Source organism: Neocloeon triangulifer, unplaced genomic scaffold (genome assembly GCF_031216515.1).
Source record: "Neocloeon triangulifer isolate White Clay Creek 2 clone unplaced genomic scaffold, ASM3121651v1 ptg000006l, whole genome shotgun sequence".
NCBI lineage: Eukaryota > Metazoa > Arthropoda > Insecta > Ephemeroptera > Baetidae > Neocloeon > Neocloeon triangulifer.
The window spans coordinates 2252249-2271854 of record NW_026775549.1 but is presented as its reverse complement, the minus strand read 5'-3'; the positions used below and the strand labels follow the sequence as shown (position 1 = coordinate 2271854).

The window sequence follows — 19606 nt, the reverse complement described above, 5'->3', positions numbered from 1 at the left end:
TTTTTTTAAATTTAAACCGGTAATCTAAATTACTAGTACCGGTTTAACATTTTATCGATTTCAATTATATAATTACTGCACATACATGTTTAATGTGAAAATTTGAACATTCTTCTAATTTTAAACATATATTTAGCACATATTTCACGCACTTTCATCTTTTATTGGTGTATAATTAGGCTTATTTTGTCATTGTTTTAGTTTTCAGATACCGCAATAACCGGTTGTTCAGGTATTTCTTACCGTTTTGTGACGTCATCGCTGACGCAGTTGTTGTTGGACGTGAAACGTGAAAGAAAATTGTTTTCAGTAAGCCGGCTTTTTTGTTTCTCGTCAAGGATTCGGTTCCGAGAAATTGACGGTTCGACGTGATTTCTCAAAATTAACGTTCATTTACACTTCTCTTTGTAGACTCCACACAAGGCAGCTGGATATTTGGTCTTGAGCGGTAGCAAGATACACATTTTGGTGGCCTAAAATTTTCAGCAACATGGACTCGGCACAAATTAGCAAAATCTTCTTGGATTTCCAAGAATTCATCAGTCAAGAACAGGATTTGAAAGAGGTAAACATGAGAATATGATCAAAATAATGAAACGAAGGAGTACATTAAAGTTCTGACAGAATCCTGATATTTATTTGCAAATGAAATTTAGTTACTGCGGCCCCTTGTATATATTTTTATAAGTAAAGTGTTTTGTTTTTTCAGCAAATTCGTGGTGTGATCAAAGATCTTGAGCAGCAATCAAGAGAGATTTTGATGGTTTTGCAGGACATTCATCAAAATCCAGCCCAGAGTGATGGTATGCATTATTTTGTTAGAAAAAGTTCCACAAATTCTTAACAATTTTTTTAAGTTTTGGTGTGCTGCGAAAAAGCACGAGGCTTCTTTGGGCAGTTGAAGGAAAAGTACTCAGAACTTGCAGCTATTGTGCCTGCCAACCAGTTCTACCACTACAATGACATGTGGCGATTTGTGAACCAAAGACTGACTTTTCTGATCTCACTCACAATTTTCCTGGAGACTGGAAAACTTGCTAGCAGAGAGCAAGTTGCAGACATATTAGGCTGTAAGTATTTTTTTTACTGTCATAATTAATAAGCTTAAATGATCAAAGGATCGTGAAATAAATTTAACCTTCTCTTTGTATTCTAGTGGAAATTTCAAGGGAGAAAGGGTTCCATTTAGATCTGGAGGATTATCTGACTGGACTTCTGCATATGGCAACTGAGTTGGTAAATAAATTAGTTTAAAATGGTTATTAAATTTATTGTCAAATTTTAATAACTTTTAATTTTCCAGGCGAGATTTGCCACCAACAGTGTCACAAATGGCAATTATGAAAGGCCCATTGAAATATCAAAGTTTGTATCTGAGTTGAATGCTGGATTCAGGTTGCTTAACCTGAAGAATGACTCTTTGAGAAAGAGGTTTGATGCTCTCAAGTATGACGTCAAGAAAATCGAGGAGGTCGTCTACGATCTTTCCATTAGGGGTCTTCGTCCATCACAGCCGACTGAATAAGTCGACCATTTTCTATTCAAACTACCATTTTTATTTTTTCAAAATAAAGTTGCTTCGTTGCACTTTTAGTACACAGTACTTCTAAATGTGGACTCTTAAAATTTATCAAAATAAGCATTTAAAACAAAACTTGCGATTTTCCTGGCCATATTCAACAGGATTTGCTCGGTGTATGTCGTTTTCATGGAAAGTTTGGCTAAAAAAAGACTAAACGTATTTTATTGTTTAATTGGTTGGTTTGAACTTTGAGGTAAATTTAAAACATAAGAACAATTTGGGCACCTTTAATTAACGACAATTGCGATTCTATTCAAATTTTGTCTAAAAATTAAAAAATATAGCTTTGCATTTTAAAATAGATAAAGTTTAAAGTGTTTTGTTGGCAGCGCAAATCTGCAAGCTTCATTTTCACTTTGTGAAATATAGAAATTGGAGTATGGGAAAAAGATAATGGGAGATGGAAACATATATATTTCTTTCATACACTTACAATGGAACGAATCGAACTTTTATAAAAATAACGTACAATTTTCTTAATTTTTCTTTCTTAATGATCTATTATTTAAATGAAATCAATACTTTTTGCTTTAAAACACCACAAAGAAATTGAGTTTTTAAGTTTTTTTTTTAGAGAAAATTATTGTTTCATGCCTGGTGCTCCAAGGTCTGCTCTTTACAAAAATTACAGCAAATTTGTTGCTGAGCGCTTCTGATTTCGTACTAATTTACTTGTACACTCAATCAGAGGGATTAAAAAAACAAAAATTTCAAGTGTCATTGTTGTGATGTTCCTTGCCCAAAATTTTGGCGACTGGGGAAGAGGGAATTTGCAGGCTGCTATTTTTAGATAATTATTTTTTCCAGAATTTGGTGTAACTGTTGTGAAAATAACTTAAAAAATGGTTGAAATATTGAACCAGAAGGTAAAAAAACCTTTATTTTGTTCTAATCCAAAAAAATTAAGTTTTATTTTCTATATTGGCGGCTGTGACCTTACAAAATATTGAACTTTGATAATTAATTTTTATTTTTTTCCAATTTTAAACATTTGCTTTAAATAGATTGATACTTGATACATAAATAAAATAATCAATTATAGTCCTAGTTCAAGTTAAAGCGGAACTACCAGGGTGCCGTCACCCTGGAAGCACACAATCACTCCCCCTCCGAGTATCGCATGGGAAAATGGGCCATGCCACCCCCCTGTGGAACAAGGTTCCAGCGGAACGAAAAGGGTCATACGTACATCGTTTTTTATCGCGCCGCCTGCAAAGCTGAAAACGAAAAAACATTTAAAGATAATTTTCTCTCGGTAATATATCAAATAAAACGTGGTCATACATTTTTTTGTTAAATAATAATCATTTACTTTTTAAAAATACGTTGAAAAAATCGCAAAAAATTTTCTTTCCCATTTTAAAAGTTGACAATGCAACGATAACTTGGGCTATTTTTAAATTTTTCTTTATAAATTGACACTAAAAATAAATAATTATGGAATGCTGATGTTACCGCCACTACAATTCAAATTGTTTCCCGCTTCAATCAATGATGATTGTGAATAGCCGCATTTCCATCAATGAGATTATGTAAAGCCCCTGAAAACTACATTTTAATATAAAATAATAATTTTCAATATTAATTTTAACCAATAATCGCATGATAATTTATGTTTAAAGTGTTTGAAGGTGGAATAGTCGCTATGTTGACTTGGACCAACGCACTAGTGGAAGAGCTTCCCGCGCGCCGCATTGCATTTTGGGAGAATCAAGATGGTCTTAAATCGCCAAGATGGCGATGAGTCTAAGGAGATATAGTTTGGTGTTTGCATGCAGTTTTTTCTAAAAGTTAACTGAGTGCACGTTAATTGTCATCATGGGTAGAAACTAGAAGTATCTAAGTTTAAGTTCAACCAGGGCAAGGACCCTCAGTGGCCGTCTGAACAAGCCCTTGTGCTCTTTTTTCGCGGCGTTCAGTGTGTGCTTAGCCTGTCAACAACCATGAACAAGCTCTCATTTCGGGCCAGGGCCCTCGATGCCTCGAAGCCCATGCCCATTTACATGTCGGAGGAATTGCCCGATCTTCCGGAGTATTCGGCAATCAATCGAGCAGTCCCCCAAATGCCGAGTGGGATGGAAAAAGAGGAAGAATGTGTAAGTTTTAGGCCTTTTTCAGTAGCGTGCTCGGGAGGCCATCTTGAATTGGCGCCATATTCAAATTTTTCAAAAATCGACTTGGACTTTTATCGAATTTCAGTCATATTTTGGATTGTCAGTCGAAATTTCTGTCGGCAATCTACTCTTCAACATAAAATTATTTTTACAAGTCGTATTCCAGACTTAAAATCTATAAAATTATATTATTTTGTCAAATAATAACATTTTGGCGGCACTTAAAAATTGTTTGAACGTTTTTACTGTTTTTAACATGAAACTGAACTTAAGATGGAATTTATTGAACTTGAAAGATGGTTGGAATATTCAAAATTATATTTATTTACTTTATAATGGTTACATCATTTCAATTTGCTTTGCAGGAACATCATCTTCAGAGAGCAATATGTACAGGCATCATTATACCCACACCTGAAGTTATTGACATTGTTGAGAGCACAACCTTTGAATCGTTATACCCGGCCGACTACAAAATGCCAAAGCAACTTATACACATGCAACGTAGATACCAAATTTTCAAAATTAAAAAAAAAATCTTACAATGTTCTTTTTTTAGCATTCCTTATTGATCAAGAAGTCCCGGAATATGACATGGATTCAGAGGATGAGGCGTGGATTAAAGAGCAGCAGTCCAAGAAGATGGACATATCTCCTGATAAAGTAAACCCCACCGTGTGTTTAATTTTGTTTTTATAAAACTCTGATTTTACTTATGGCAGTTTGAGGAGATGATGGACCGTCTCGAAAAGGGCTGTGGCCAGACCGTTTTGGAACTGAATGAGGCTAAAACATTGCTCAAGGAGGATGATGACCTCATTGTAGCTGTTTACGACTACTGGTTGACAAAACGTCTAAACACAGTAATGACCTGCGCCGTGTTCTCGAGCCGCCCAATTTAATAAATTGCATTGCTCTGTCAGGCCCATCCTTTGATACCTCAAGTCAAAACGGAGACTAGATTGCCAGGTGCAGCGACCAACAATCCTTACCTGGCGTTTAGGCGACGCACCGAAAAGATGCAAACTCGAAAGAATCGTAAAAATGATGAGGCCTCGTATGAGAAGATGCTTAAGTTGAGGCGGGATCTGTATCGTGCAATTTCGCTCCTTGAGCTCATCAAACGAAGGGAAAAGTACAAACGCGAAAACCTGCATCTTGCCATTGAAATTTATGAAAAGAGGTATGCATTAGATTGAACTTTGACAATTTTGTTTAAGTTATTTTTCAACAGATACCAAGCGCAAGATTTCTCCGGAACTATTGTGAACGAATTAAGTGCAGTTAAACCACCAAGACCGGCGTATACTCCAATATACAACCACTTAAATCACAATTGGGTGCATAAAATGCCGCCTCCTAAAGTAAGCCCCGTTGCTGCTAAGGTGAGTCATGCGCCTCTTATCAAGTCTGCTTTTGAAATTAAACATTACTTTTTTATTATGCCAGGAGGACATTGCACGGAGAGAAAAGAGACAGTATAAAAAGCGGAAGCATCGATCGGGGCAGAGTTCATCGAATAGTAATCGTGGCGGGGCTCTTTTGGAAAGCTCAACTCTTCCAGTCAGCTCTGAGGATGAGGGTGTTGAGCCGCTTGGTGGCTTGGCTTCGGACACTGAAGATGACGCAGACTCCGATGGACCTTACGCTTTCAAGCGGAAAAAGAACTGCGACAGTTTTCTTGCTGTGAGTGCTATTTATGCCTAAAGAAAATACTTAATTTTATCTAGAAAATTAAGAAATGCTAGTTTTTAAAACAAATATTTTTTTGAATTAGATTATCTAAAATTTAATCATTTAAATGTGCTTTAAATCTGATACAAAAAATGTTTAAATGATTCTTTTTCTGCTTTAGCCAAAACCTCTTGCACATGGTAACTGGCCATGGGCAAGTAAGGAGGATGGAGGAGACGGAGATGTCAAATATAGGTACACACTTGGTTCAATACGACGGCCATCGCCCAGGTGTGTTGGATTTGTCAGGCGCAGATTGGGCCGCGGCGGAAGGTAAGTTTTTAGCTATAATCAAAACACCTTTAAATTGAGTTATTCGTTGCCTAAATTAATGTGCGTTTTTACTAATTTTCAGAGTAATATTGGATAGGGCGACCTCGTCGCTGGACGACTATTGGTCCACCCTAGACTTCACAATTTTGGACTCTTCTGCGCCGAAAACGCCAGTAGCAGTTGAGACTGCGCCAGCTGCTGTTGCTGTCACTCCCGCCTCGCCAGGGCCTTCAGCACTACCTCCGACATCTACGCCTGCGTCCGTGTCAACTTCTCCTTCCAAACCGTCTACATCGACAGCTCCACCGCTTCCTTCCCCACCTGCCAACAAATCGGATCCGGAGCTGCTGGCCGACCTGACTGCTGACTGGCTCCACTTTTGTCCTGTTTACGAAGGTGGAGACGAGTTCAGTGACTGCCAATTGCCGTTCGAAGAGTTGGACGTGGAGGATACGGACTTTGAAATGGCGCCCTCGCAAGAGCCCAGTGCGGACTTGGATTTTTCAGAACTGTCGTCTTCGAAGTTCTCAGTGATCGATGCTTCAAGTTATGTTCCTCCCAAACCTGTATCACCCATTCCATCGACTTCATCTGTTGTTTTACCTCCGCCGCCTGTCCCACCGCCACTTAAGACTCAACGACTGGCCCTCAAGGATCGAATTTACCAGTTGCAAAATAACAGAGGCACAACTCCGAACGGGCCTCACAGTGGTGAGTCATACAAAACAATTGGAATTTCTCTAGAAAACTTTCTTATCTTATCACATTCTCTTATAATTTATTGGTCTTGGACTTTTTTTATGCGAAAAACATGAATGGGTGATTGATAGCTGTTTATCTTCTTCATTGTTTTAGTTAAAGCAGCAACTGGAATTCCTCAGCCAAACAACTCGGGCAGTCCAGCAGCGGTCACAGCACTTTCACCCCTCACCCCTTCGTGGACCTCGGATGCCCCCACCTCTTCACGACTGACAAAGCCGGTTCAGCCATCATCCACTGCAGAACCGTTAGTTGCACCTGGCCTTGGTGAAAGACTATTGGCTATACAGAATTTTTTATTACAGGGCACTCCCTGGAGAAGGTGGGGCTGAAATGAAGAAGGAATCACATATTCCCGATGAACAGTCTGTTGAGGCGATTTTAAGACATGTCATGGAGGTCACATGATAGTAGCCCCCGAAAGCAAAATTATTACCAGTAAACTCCTGCAGGCTTTTTGATGTCAACATTGAAAGAGGCTTGAGAAACACTGCTCTAGAACTGGTGCCGGCCTCTATTTCTGACTACGAATTCAAATAAGCTTTAAGACAGTTACAAGATGTATAAAAACAAACAAAAAATAATTAACTTTCTGTGATAATGTATAGTGTAAGCCTGGAGATCTTTGCCACCAAACCATGATATATCTTTGTTGTCTTTTATGTTCTTGTACTAGACCTTGTGTGCATTTATAATTGCAGTAGTCAAAATTTTTTAAATTATATCAATCTCAATGTTTTAACCCACTGTACTCTCCATGATGATAATGTCAAATAGTGGGTATTGAAATAGCCCTCCATGTGGGTAAATTGTAAAACATGTATGTCTCACACATGATATTCTCGTGTATACAAGTAACTAAAACTAAAAAAAAATGGCTCATAATTACACACAGTAGAATTCCTGCAGGAGAGTCCTTGTTTTTTTGTGTAACAAACATTCTGAAATCATCCTATTTTGATCTGGTGCTACTAAATTGACAACATGAAATGAATCGGGCGCCGCCACTTCAACTGTTAAACGTGAGAAGACTTCAGTCAGTGAAAATGGGAGCGAATATGTGCTTTTTTATAAATGAATTTAAACGGACTGTAAATATTGTGTATTGAAACGAAAGAATGTGGAGTTAACTTTCGGTTGTAACATAAATGCTTTTTAAGTGAATAGAAATTTCAAAAAGTCTTCAATGTGAACAAATTCTAGTTTTTCTTCTTATTTTAACATTAGGTTTTCCCCGTTGCGTTCCAAAGCGGCTTATTTGGAGGAGTCAAGGTTGAGCACTTTTAATCGGCATTGTGAAGCTCACGTAATGCTTATTTTAGTACAACAAGTAATTTAATTAATAGAAAAGCGGTTCCATAATTGGACGGACGCTCAGTCAAGATAGCATCATTTGTTTCGAAGGACGGAAGTAGATTTCGTGATAGTCCTGGATATGGCTGTGTGCCAAAAATTGACCATCTCCTGTCTGTGAATAACGCAATGTGATAGGGTGCTTCGCTGGTTGCAGATATGTGAGCGACCATGGAGCTGCGCTCTCAAAATCGTCAGCGAATTGCAGATGTGGGGACTCTGCAATGTTGCCAACATAATATATTCTACGAAACAAAGCTTTACGAAACTAAATCACGATTAATGACAAATATTTTGAAAAGAGATTTTGAATTCTCAATTTATCTGGTAACCTAATTAACATTTAAAAGAAAATATCTATTTAAAACGAATTTTTCACATTCTTTCTAGTACCATTCACTCGGTTCGGCATGCAGCAGTGGCAGAAATGGCGACGGCAAGATGGCAATAATGTGTGCGTGAAAGGAGTCTCTCGCCTTTTTAGCGGCTTCGTGGACGCCAGTGTGACCAGGGAGCTGATCAAACATGCGAGCCACGACGGTGAGGAGCAGGAAGAAAAAGGCATCGCGTTTTGATGAGTGACGACGATGCCGTGCCACAACGCCGGCTGAAAACAACCAGCCTGCAGAGGGTTGCTCGCACCGCGGCCACCCCGAGGTCCGTCGACCCGCCTGAACCTTCGCCCCTGCTCACTCCGTACCCTCTGCCCGCCCTTAGGAAGAACAAGCCTCCGCGATACAAACATTGGGTGAGAATTTCCTCTGAAAATTTTATCGAAATCATATCGCGTTCGAATGATGCGCTGGCGGTTGGTCCAGGCCGACTAAAAAATGACTCATTTTTTTTTGCGAGGCTGGAGATCATTTGGCCACCATGTGTGCACCACTGTGTAAATTTTTACAGCTTGCAGTGGGTAACCGCAAAAAATAAGAAATCGAGTCAGTTTATATCAACAAATACACATGCCTAAAAAATAAAAGGCTTAAAAATTGTGCACTTTCTATTTTTTTTTATTTATTTATTTAATTTTGGATTTTTTAAAATTTTTTATTGCCTTTGGAAATAAATGAGCCAATAATAGTAACTGTTGTGTAGTTAGAGTCTCATTAAGCAAATAGTTGTTGTGGCGACTGCAAATCGATTGGAACTTTGAATGGGTCGTTGAGCACGCAAATTGATCGGCTCAATTAAAAGTCAATTGATGTCAGTAAAGACACGCGACACATCCAACTACGAATGTGTGCATTCGGGCTGATAATTAGCTCTAAGGCAATTGAATTCTGGCTAAAGAGCGACGGACGGCGATAATTTGGTTTTACGGCACACGAGCTTTCGTTTTTATTCGCGCACTTCACCTTTTGCATTTTAAAAACGCGTCAAAATACACGACTTGAAATTATGCCGAGTTACAGTTACGCTTCTACAGACCGGCAGGTTTATTTAATTTTGCGCCTTTTAAGCTGTCAACGTTTCGGCCTGAGTGCTTGGCAGTTTGTCAGAGAGAAATACATAATATGCGTAAAGCGACAGCCGGTTGAAAAATGAACCAGCTTGGTGCCAACTGTCGTTTTGTTTTCGCCATTTATTAAATTGTACGTGCAAATATCATCTGTGCAAAGATTTATTTATTTCAATGACAAGAAATACTATTGCTGATTCACGTTTAAAAACGATATAAATAGTCTTATCCAGTTTGATTTCACTGGCTAAAGTTTTATCTGGGTTTTTCCACCAAAATTTTGAAAAATTTGGCTTTACGACATTGGAAAAAACTGAATACCTGCTAAAAACCAGCACTGATCAAAAAACTTAATTTCCTAATCGTGCGAATTTTCCCTTCACTCGATTTTTTTCTATTTTCTTCATACATGGAATAATTTTGTGAAGAATTAATTTTTTTTTTCATGATTAGAGTAGAATTTTTTAAAGGATTTTAGACCTCAAGTTTTTTCCAAGACATTCCAATCGTTTTGAAATATTTATTTTCAATGAACTAAGAATGGAATTATTAAATTTAAAAATTTACATTACCGTCAAATTTAGAAATGTATAAAAATCGATAAAAGTAGAAGAAAATTTTTGAGGATAAGACTTAATTGAAATAGTTTGAAAATATTTTATTAATTCCTAGCATTTATGGCCAGAAAAGATGCCAAACTATTTGAAATATTATTATTAAATTATTTATTAATTTTCAACGTCTTAAGCCGCTTTAATTTGTTCGGTAGCACCCTTTTTCCTTTCTTTCACAAGGTGTTTAATTATTAATTTAACTTTATCAAGTCAACTGATAAGAAGCCCACTTGCTCAGTACATTTTAGCAGCTATCTTTGTAATTGCCAGGCAAACATTGCGCAGGAAGTTGGCAAATATTTAAATGACCTGTTTTTCTGGTTTTTCTCTTCTCTTGTCTGGTTTCAAACCCATTTGTTGAATTTGTCGGTCAATAGAAAGACTTTAAATGTGAACTTATTTGAAAAAAAACTGTCCTCAAATAAAATAGCATGGATTTTAAATTTTTACAAGGAATTAATAATTTAAAGAAAATTTTATCCTCTCTTCTGAAAATAAGAAACTTTTAAACAAAAACACTATATTTGATAGAATAGAAAAAAATGGACGAAAAACTTAAGTAAATTTAGGCTTGTTGATTAGAATAAGGAAGTGTTTGAAGGAAAATTCAACCGCAAGCATGTTTCAACCCACACGCCTACGTTCATGTAAACCCTCAAAAAAGTCGCTGTCGCACTTGCATATGAAAGATAAGAGTTTAATTTTTGCGGAAGTTGGTATCAGCTAGGCAGTCTTCCGTAGACATTGATTGATCAATCTCCATCCGCCACTTGAAGCGACCACATCTCATTATTTCATATTTCAAATCAATGCTATTTTTATTATTTTTTGCTTCTAGTAACTGAACTCAAAATAATTTCAATTGCAGTTTGTGTGTAAGCTGGGAACGTAATAAATTTCCCTTGCAATATGTTGTTCAGTAATGATTATTTTAGAGTCAAAAAAGTTTTATAAGTCTTCTTTTGTGAAGCAATTATTTTCAAATATTTTTACGCCGATTGCTTTCTTTTTAGAGCATTAATTTTTGTTTTAGTTAAAAATGTAAATCAATGAAAAAATTATGTTGACAGATGGGTCGAGCGTACTCGCGGGGCCAGATCTACTCGGCCCTGCTCGTGGACAATTGCAACAACGTGGACGGGCTGGCCGACGACACGAGACTGCTGTTGGGCGACGACGAGTTCGCCGTCGCGCCCAAGAAGTCGTCCTTCTACGCCGTCTGCTGCATCTTCCTGTTCCTGCTGGTGCTGCTCTACATCCCCGTCTACTACCATGTCCAAGTCAGAGAAGGTAAAAACGGACATTTTTCTGCACTCGCTGTGCTGGGGATTGCGGTGTTCGGATCGATCGTGCATGGCCAATTCCAATTGTGTGTGTTTTTGTCCCACACTCGAAATTTGTCTGCTTACGGGTTGGTCGCCGCTTGTTCGCATCACACTCGCTCCGTCTGTAATTTAATTAATTTTAAATGTTTTTCCATTCCATCTTTGTTGCTGCGTTTTTTGTTTATCAGGAAACCTTTGTTTTTCTTTGAATAATTGTATCAAAAATTTAACCAGCGTGGGTCTTTCGTAAATTTTATTCTCAGCTTTCTTATTGTGCGTATTGTGAAAACATTTTCTTTTCATATGAGAAAAATGAAATATCTGATTATTCTCACAAAAGCACATAAAATTTAATGCAAGGATGGTCGTAAATTCAAATTTCGTCCAGAGTCTAATTGATGTTTTATGGTTTCAAAGTATAGTCATGCCATTTACTTCAATTAATCATCATTATCCAAGGTGAACAAGCTATGCAAAACGTAAATTAATTATTATTATTCAAATTAGTAAATTTACTTTGAGAGCTTCAGAATTAAGAAATAAGGCAAAGGTTTCCTTAATAATTTTGTGTTTTTGTCGACGGCGAAGAAAATGAACATGGAGTTAGTCAGTTTGTTGCTATTTTAATACAGAATAATGATCAAGGCGGGGAATTCCCAAATTTTTAATATTATCAGTCGTGGGCCTTATTTGGATTTATTGAGCTAGCTGAATTTTCATCAAATTTTAACAAAAGCTAAACAAAATTTGAAATCTTAATTTAAGAGTAAAAATGGCTTTGAAATTGAAACTTGTTAAAAACTCAAAGTTTTCCAAATTAAAGGTTTACATTTGGACATTTTAATTTGTTTACGAAGCATTAGTTTTCACGCTCAGCTACTGAATCCACTTTAAATTTCTTTTCGAAAGTTCTAATAAAATTAAAAATGAACTAAAATAAAACTTAATAATATTATTTAAAATAAAAATCTCATCATATCAATAGTGTTGCAACAACCAATTATTTTTATTAAATATATCACAAGTAATTTAATTAAATATTATATAAATACCATATTTTTAATTTTTTTTTTTATTATTTTGTATAACTAAAAAGAGACGTCAACTGCAAATGAGTTTATTTATTCTTATGGTATTTTTGACGATGGAAGAAAATTTTTTTTATGAACATTAAATTATGTTCACAACTCTGCAGAAACTTGCAATGAAAATCAACAATTTAATTTGTAGGCGGGTAAAATTTAATGGATTGTTTTTAGTGCTTTTCGTGACATTGGTGCTTTGCACGCATTTACCTTTCATTCCAAAATACATGTGAAAATATGAATAGACAAAATATGGCATAGACATTTAGGTGTGCTTGGAGGTAAATTAGTTTAGACGCGCGTGTTGTCCGCGTATTCCGAAGCCGTACACGATTTTCCCAAAGCAAAATTGGAGGCTGATGATGTTGTCTCAGTAATTTGCTTCCAAACATAGCGTTTGTGTGCTTTCATTGTTGGATTGTTTTCAGCAGATAAACCGTTAGATAGAGCAAATAATGACTAGTGATAAAATAAATACGAAACATTACTCTCATGAACATGTCACAGCAGCAGAGCGACATTCATCGATTTACCCGCAGAACGAGCTCCTCTAAAAATCCCCCGCTTGAATGAAAAACAAACTTTCCAGGCTTTGAAAATTAACCCGCAGGTTGTGCACGGATCAAAAGAGAATGAAAACGGACGCAGCGTAGAAAATGAAAATGATTAAACGACACTCGTTTGTGGCTTTCAGGCTTTTGGGGCGAATTTTGGAGCCGCGGTGCCGGCCGTGCCCATCCTAAACCTACCCACCAAGTTAAGTATTTCTAGCTGGAAACAAAGATCGCTATGCTGCTGCTGCTGACTCGCAAAACAATCTTTCACCTTGTTTCCTCAACTATGTGCTACTGTGTGTCTGTGCGGGTGGTGTTATGTACTCATTTTTTCACTCTCTCTCACACAAGGGAACTTTGCCAAGATTCAACATTTGCATACGAGGAAGGTGGCCCAAATAAGGAACAATGATAAATGATAATGTATTCCTTACTTTTCTAAGCCTGCCTCTTTGAATTGAGAAAGGTGACACAGTTTCCCAATTTTTTTCATTTCAAATGTTTGAACTTTTTTCACCAATTAAATGGTTTCATTGAATTCATTTAAAAAAAAAATATTAATTTACTATCTTTTGATTCTGATTCTAATGATTTTATTTAAAATTTTGTAATGAATTCAATCAAAATTTGTTCCAGTCTTGTTTTTTTTGGCATTTTACATTTAGACGATAAAATGAAATAAATTTATTTATAATAATCTCAAATATTCCTCATACAGTCTCATACTTTTTTTAAATTTTTTCTACCTTAAAATATTTTTTAATTTAATTTTTCATTTTTTTTTTACTGTTTTGACAAATTCATTGTTTCTGTTTCTTTCCACCTTCACTACCGTTCACTACTATGATTTTATTTTAATTACTCGCAGTAATATTTATTGGCCAAATTCCCTTGGCATTTTCTCACTCACGTACCACGCAATCATCTCTCAGTTCGCCCGTGGTGCTGGCATAATGGTTATTAATTTTATTCACCGCTTGCTAGTTTGTCTCGTGTGTGCACCTGTGAGTCTACTCGCACCGGTTTGGGCCGCCCGATTTCGCCAACTCCATTACTTCACGTTCGGTGGCAGGAAATCATCTTCTCGCTATTGTCTTTTGATTGCAGGTGAACTGTGAATACGACTTGGCCATACATAATTTATTAACTGTCGCTAACACTTCCTTGCGCGATTTCAGCCAAGTGTATCACATGTGTTGTGCAATTGATTAATATAAATATGCTCATAAATAACTTGTTGGTTTTAACCGGTGCTTCAAGCTTTCAGCTGGTTTCAGCCAAAATAGCAATTTTTATAATCCTTTAAAAAGCTAAACTAACACCAGAGTTCCTACAAATAATTTATTAGTTTACAGACTGAATTAATAAATTATTCCTCTGTAATATTTTGTTAAAAAAAAATTAAAATCAATCAGTTTTCCTCTATAATTATTTGATGATCTTTTTATTATAATTATGCTCATGTGATCACAAAACTGGAAAAAATTGTGGATTTTTTAATTTTTTATAGTCATTGAGTACAATCTATTGATTAATAAATAAATGCATTTTCAAAGAAATTTATTTTTAAATTTGGCTGCTCAAATTTTTATTACACGTATCAAATGAAAAAATCCAAACAAACTTCTTGATTTCAATTATTTTTTAGAGATTTAAACCAAAAAATTATTTTGATTGCTTGATACAGTCGCAATTTATTTTTTATTTTTTATCTTTCATCAGGCAATATATCATCATTTTTAAAGACTTATTACTAGAATAATTTTTTACTGTTTGCTTATCTAAATTTTTTGTAACTCCTGATCCTGACGCTGCAGATTTGCAGACAAACAGTCGGTGATTATTCACCCTTTCAGATCCATTCATCAACCATTTTCAAAACACTCGTTTTCCACCAACCGCTCCCTAGTCCGTGCAGCCGAAAGCTCTTTTTTGCCTTTGGCGAACATGACATGACCACCTCCATTCACAGTTGCAATCGATTATACAAACGACGCAATTTTTTTACTCTCACTTTGGCATGTCACTGACACGGAAAGAAGAATTTTCCTCCCAATTGTCCATCAATATTCCAGGCGTTTTCCCCACCTGTGTTTGCTCAACACGCTCTCTTTCTCACTACTTTTTTCTCTCACCCTACAGAATAGCTCACAAAAAAAAAAAAAAAATTAATAAAAATGAACGGCCCAAGGGTCCTTGTGTGTTTGTGTGCGTGTGTTGGTCACTCCGGTGTCGGCACTCGGATCTTATTTTCCATCGCTAGACCGCTCTTGTACAAAGTCTTTCCGGTTTGCGCCTCGTTGCTCTTTGAAATTCCAGTTCCGGAAGCAAATCGAGCTAATAGCCTTTTTTTCGGAAATTTCAGCACCCGTCGCAGGGTGGGAGCGCAACTCGAGCCGCAACCTGCGTGAGTACGTCCAGCCGGACAACGTGACGGCCATCATTGAACAGCCCTCGATCTGCGCCTCCAACGGCCCCATCCTTTTGCTGGTCATCATCTGCTCCTCCGTTGAAAACTTTGACGCTCGGCTGGCCATTCGAGAAACATGGGGTATGCAATTGTTATTTAATTTAAAACTGGCTTTTTTATTAATTTTTCTTTAAATATGAATAAGACACGTTATCTAACATTAATTTTATTGATTAATTTCAAATCTCAATTAAAATTTAAAAAAAAAATCAAATTAGAGTTAATGCTTATATTTGTTTCAGCTACTCAATATCAAAATAAAATGGACTGGTACTTTTTTTTATAATATTTTATTTTAGTATTTTTAATTTTAGCTGATTATTTTTTGTATTCTTAGTTATGATAAAACTGAGACCTGAACTAATTGTGTCATTTTATTTTAATGAAAATAATTTTCATCAAGGATAAACTTTTTTTTACTTCATGAAAGTCTCGCTGAGTGTCCACTTTATCTGTGAAATGAAACGCTTAATGAATAATTGCACTACTTCTGAGTCACTTGTCGAGTGACACCATATTGTAATTGAGCGCGTGAACTCTAATTCATTTTTATGTGTCGACCTCTGGCGTCCTCTGATAAATTATTCTAGAACGTCTCCAAGTGATAAAGTTCAAGTAGCTTAAGGGTGACTGCTTTCGTGGAAATCCACTTCGCACGTCGGATCATTTTTCCTTCTTCTTTCTTGATACATTGCTCGGCTATCTGACAGACTGAGCTGCTTCTGCTGGCAGAGGCAAAAATTCACGACGTTTGCGTGATCTCTTGGCAAAGAGGAAAATTAATTTCAGTTTTATCTCGCTGTTGGCACACAAGCCTCTTGAATTTTAATTTCCGGAGCGAAGAGATAGAGGATAGAGGAGTCTTAAAGCTCGTTGAGAGGATTCAAATTACTTTTAACAATAACAAGAATAAAATATTCATAAATAAATTAAAAGAAAAATATGAAATGTTTAAAAATATATAAATAATAGAAGAGGGCGAATTATTAAAATTGTGCAAGTAATAAATTTAAAAAAAAAAATCCAAAAATAAAATAATGTTTATCGTGGTGGAAATTACATTTTTACTAGAAGTAAAAATGTTGCACTTTTAAATAATTCAAATTGTTTGATAATCATTAAAGAATTGCTTTGAATTTTGTTAAATTTTTTTCTACAATTCCCATGTTTGCATAAACAATTGATTTAAATTATTGTTATCTTGTCAGGTTCTCCAGCAAACGTGAGCGACGAAACGCTGCGGTTGGCGTTTCTGCTCGGCGACACCGACTCCCTGGAGTTGCAGACGCGGGTTGAGGCCGAAAGTGCCAAGTACGGGGACGTCATCCAGGAGGGTTTCCTCGACACCTACAACAACCTGACCCTGAAGTCGGTGATGTTGTTGAAGTGGGTTCGCTCGCACTGTCGACACGCGCAGTATGTGATGAAGACGGACGACGACATGTATGTCAACCTGCCCAAGCTGATCACCTTCCTCCAAGAGGACCTGGCCAAATTCCGTCCTGCCAAGCAGCCCCCAGCGAAACCTGCCTTGACACCCACCCTTGCGACCACCGCCTTGCCTGATTTTGCGGAAGCCAAGAGCACCTTGCTTGTCGGCACACTTATTTGCGGTGCTCGACCAATTTCAAACTCAAGAAGCAAGTGGTAAGGACTGATCTTTATATTTATAACATAATTATAATTTTTTTTTATTTAATCATTTAAAATAACCAGATATAACCAAATTAACATAAAACTTAAAGGCAATTTGGAGGGAGGATAATTCAATTTTCTGTCTCATCTTTAAATTGTTACTTTGGCCCTTAAAATTAAATATCATAATCTTTTTTTAAATAAAGTGAAATAAAAATTAAGTTGATAGTAAAATATTTTCATCTTGTTTTTACTAAAAGTATTTGGCGAATCTTGTATTTATCACATAATTAAATAAAAAATGCAGGCGTAATTCAATTTTCTATCACTTTTGAAAAATAACTTAAGAAATTTTGTCCAATAAATCTATTTTTTTTCTTTTCAATATTCAATTTTCAATTAAAAAAAAAAAAAAAAAAAAAAAATCAATTATCCTTTTTTTAATCAATGAACTAGAAAAAAAATAATTTATAATTGTATATTTTTGGATTGAAAAAGAAAGTCATTATTAAATCAGGACTGCAATACACACATTTAATTAATTTTAGTTAGAATCTTCTAATTAATTTTGCGTATTTCAGGTACTCGCCCAAATACATGTTTCCGGATCGGACATACCCCAAGTACCTGTCAGGCACAGGCTACGTCATGTCAGCGCAGGTGGTGAAGAGGCTGTACGAAGCTGCCTTGCGGACGCCGCTGTTTCACCTCGAGGACGTGTACATCACTGGCCTGTGCTCCAAGGCAGCCAAAATTCGGCCGCTGGACAACGCTGGCTTCAGCTACCAGAAACGCAAGCTGGAGCCGTGCGCTTACCGCAACCAGCTGTTCACCAGCCACCACATGAACAGCACCGACATGCGGACGGTGTGGGCCACCGTGCAGAACCCGAGCCTTGTGTGTCCGAAAGTGGTGCCGACCGCCAAAAAACCCACCAAGAAGGGCAAGAAAATTTCGGTCTGTGTTTGATACGTGAAATATCTCAAGTGCCTGAAAAGCCTGAACTCCATTATTCGACTTGAAATAATGATTAACTTAAATTATTATATTGTATAAATATATATTCGATCCAAGTAGGCGGATTCGGACGAGGCGATGCTGCGAATTCTGCGTTTGCAAAAGGCGGCGTCAGGGGTTTTGCACAAATTACAAACTGCGATCTGAGAAAGAGAGCAGGTAGATGACTGAAAAATGAGGTTGTGCGTTAGACTAGGCATTACGATAGCTCATCTTGGTTCTTGATAGTGCCATTGTGTCATCAGTTCTTCTCATATTTTTTTTAACAACTTGTAACATAATCTCATTTTAAACTGCAAAACATCACATTAGAACGCCCCTGAATTTTGTTCCTAAAGATGTATTGTATATTTCGCGTCACTTTTGCCGAAGCAGACTTTGCCGATCCCACGTCCGAAAAATTGCATGCGATTTCAAAGGAAAAGTTTATATCACTCTTCGATCCCGGCCTAATCGTAAGAATTACTAAATACCAAACATAGGAAAGTGTAGCTATGAAGACGCCTGCTGATTCTCTTCCCGTGCTAGAATCAAAGATAAAAATTGAAACGTGTGATGAAAAATGAAAGAAAAATGGATAATAATCTACCGCATTCCTAAGCTAGATTTTTCTTTGCCATTTGGTGCACAGATTGTTTGTTTGACTCCCTGACTTAAGTATTGTGTTGAAATAGGTGCTTATTTTTAAGAAGAGATTTCCATAAATTTTACTTTCAAGCCCCATTCTCACTTCTTGTAAGATCTGGAGCTAGTTAGTGCTCACAAGTTCGACTGAAAACAATAAGGCAAATTGAGTTTAACACCACTTTTTGCCGATACGCTTGTTGAATGATCTGATCACAATTTTACCGTTTTATTTAATTATGGAACGTTTAAGTATTTTTCCTCTTATTGGACGCAAAAGTGGAGGTGCTGAAATTATTGATTTGAAGAAAAACAAGTTTCTGTGAAACATCAGCTATATAGAATTACGGCTTTTCAATGATGCTAAAATTTTCAAACAAATCAAAAACTTTTTCTCGTGAATCCTCGCCTACATAGTTTAGGATAAACTTGATACAAGATTTTTATTTTAGTTCTTAATAATCAACTCGATGTTTTGCGAGTCATTTCCAGTAAGATCTGTATTCAACTTTGAATGATTGCCATTGATTGCCGTGAGCTAATTTATAATTTGAAAGTATGCCAATTTTGCTTGTGTTTTCCCTTTGTAATCTCTGAAGCCATGTATAACCTTTCATCAATTACCTTTCCAAGGTGCTAATATGGAAAACTGTAGTCTCAATAGAATCTCTCTCCAGTCCACTGATGGATTCAACATCAGCAAACTTGTATAATTTTACTCATTTCAACTCCTCAAATTGCCAATAATAATTATGAATTCTCAATCTGCTTCATTAGTTTTCCTGTAAGTCACAGAGTTTTGGATTTTAGTCAATTGCTAATATTGTAATATTGTGATAAAAATGAAATGTTTCTTTACTTTTAATGATGAGATATTGTAAGAAATAATTAAAATAAAATGTATATCATTATATCAATTTTCCAAATTTTTTTATTTAAATAACATCAAGTAGGCAGAACTTCTTGCTTAACTAATTATTGAATTATTTGATTTGAATCAACGTATAA

The 19606-nt window shown here is 36.3% G+C and overlaps 3 protein-coding genes across 4 annotated transcripts; all 3 read left to right on the top strand.

Moving 5' to 3' along the window:
- The first annotated feature begins 208 nt into the window (after positions 1–208).
- Positions 209–1603, top strand: LOC132194237 (translin). Its single transcript, XM_059615393.1, has 6 exons — positions 209–361; positions 412–565; positions 710–803; positions 858–1070; positions 1157–1236; positions 1304–1603. Exons 2-6 carry the CDS (start codon positions 491–493, stop codon positions 1523–1525), a joined length of 684 nt encoding a protein of 227 aa, XP_059471376.1. The 5' UTR covers positions 209–361; positions 412–490; the 3' UTR covers positions 1526–1603.
- Positions 1604–3266: 1663 nt separating this feature from the next.
- Positions 3267–7653, top strand: LOC132194329 (enhancer of polycomb homolog 1). The gene is made up of 11 exons (XM_059615513.1): positions 3267–3678; positions 4062–4200; positions 4256–4359; positions 4419–4559; positions 4620–4879; positions 4931–5081; positions 5146–5382; positions 5552–5703; positions 5786–6414; positions 6559–6709; positions 6768–7653. The coding sequence occupies exons 1-11, from the start codon at positions 3526–3528 to the stop codon at positions 6868–6870; spliced, it is 2220 nt and encodes a 739-aa protein (XP_059471496.1). The 5' UTR covers positions 3267–3525; the 3' UTR covers positions 6871–7653.
- A 588-nt stretch (positions 7654–8241) lies between these two features.
- On the top strand, positions 8242–19515 carry LOC132194238 (beta-1,3-galactosyltransferase 1-like). 2 transcript variants are annotated; one of them, XM_059615394.1, is made up of 6 exons: positions 8242–8563; positions 10959–11178; positions 12993–13055; positions 15218–15403; positions 16531–16969; positions 17539–19515. In XM_059615394.1, the coding sequence occupies exons 1-6, from the start codon at positions 8390–8392 to the stop codon at positions 17924–17926; spliced, it is 1470 nt and encodes a 489-aa protein (XP_059471377.1). In that variant the 5' UTR covers positions 8242–8389; the 3' UTR covers positions 17927–19515. The 2 variants fall into 2 exon arrangements, with proteins under 2 accessions (XP_059471377.1, XP_059471379.1); XM_059615396.1 differs by lacking the exon at positions 12993–13055.
- Positions 19516–19606: the final 91 nt, after the last annotated feature.

What these genes read in the sequence shown, in the direction of transcription:
- LOC132194238 (XM_059615394.1), top strand. Translation starts at nt 8,390, where the DNA reads ATGAGTGACGACGATGCCGTGCCACAACGCCGGCTGAAAACAACCAGC. An exon ending in CTCCGCGATACAAACATTGG is followed by an intron (nt 8,564 to 10,958) that starts GTGAGAATTTCC and finishes TTATGTTGACAG; the next exon opens with ATGGGTCGAGCGTACTCGCG. An exon ending in GGCCATTCGAGAAACATGGG is followed by an intron (nt 15,404 to 16,530) that starts GTATGCAATTGT and finishes TTATCTTGTCAG; the next exon opens with GTTCTCCAGCAAACGTGAGC.
- LOC132194237 (XM_059615393.1), top strand. Translation starts at nt 491, where the DNA reads ATGGACTCGGCACAAATTAGCAAAATCTTCTTGGATTTCCAAGAATTC. An exon ending in AAATCCAGCCCAGAGTGATG is followed by an intron (nt 804 to 857) that starts GTATGCATTATT and finishes AATTTTTTTAAG; the next exon opens with TTTTGGTGTGCTGCGAAAAA. An exon ending in TGCATATGGCAACTGAGTTG is followed by an intron (nt 1,237 to 1,303) that starts GTAAATAAATTA and finishes TTAATTTTCCAG; the next exon opens with GCGAGATTTGCCACCAACAG.
- LOC132194329 (XM_059615513.1), top strand. Translation starts at nt 3,526, where the DNA reads ATGAACAAGCTCTCATTTCGGGCCAGGGCCCTCGATGCCTCGAAGCCC. An exon ending in TGGAAAAAGAGGAAGAATGT is followed by an intron (nt 3,679 to 4,061) that starts GTAAGTTTTAGG and finishes TTTGCTTTGCAG; the next exon opens with GAACATCATCTTCAGAGAGC. An exon ending in TGACAAAACGTCTAAACACA is followed by an intron (nt 4,560 to 4,619) that starts GTAATGACCTGC and finishes TTGCTCTGTCAG; the next exon opens with GCCCATCCTTTGATACCTCA.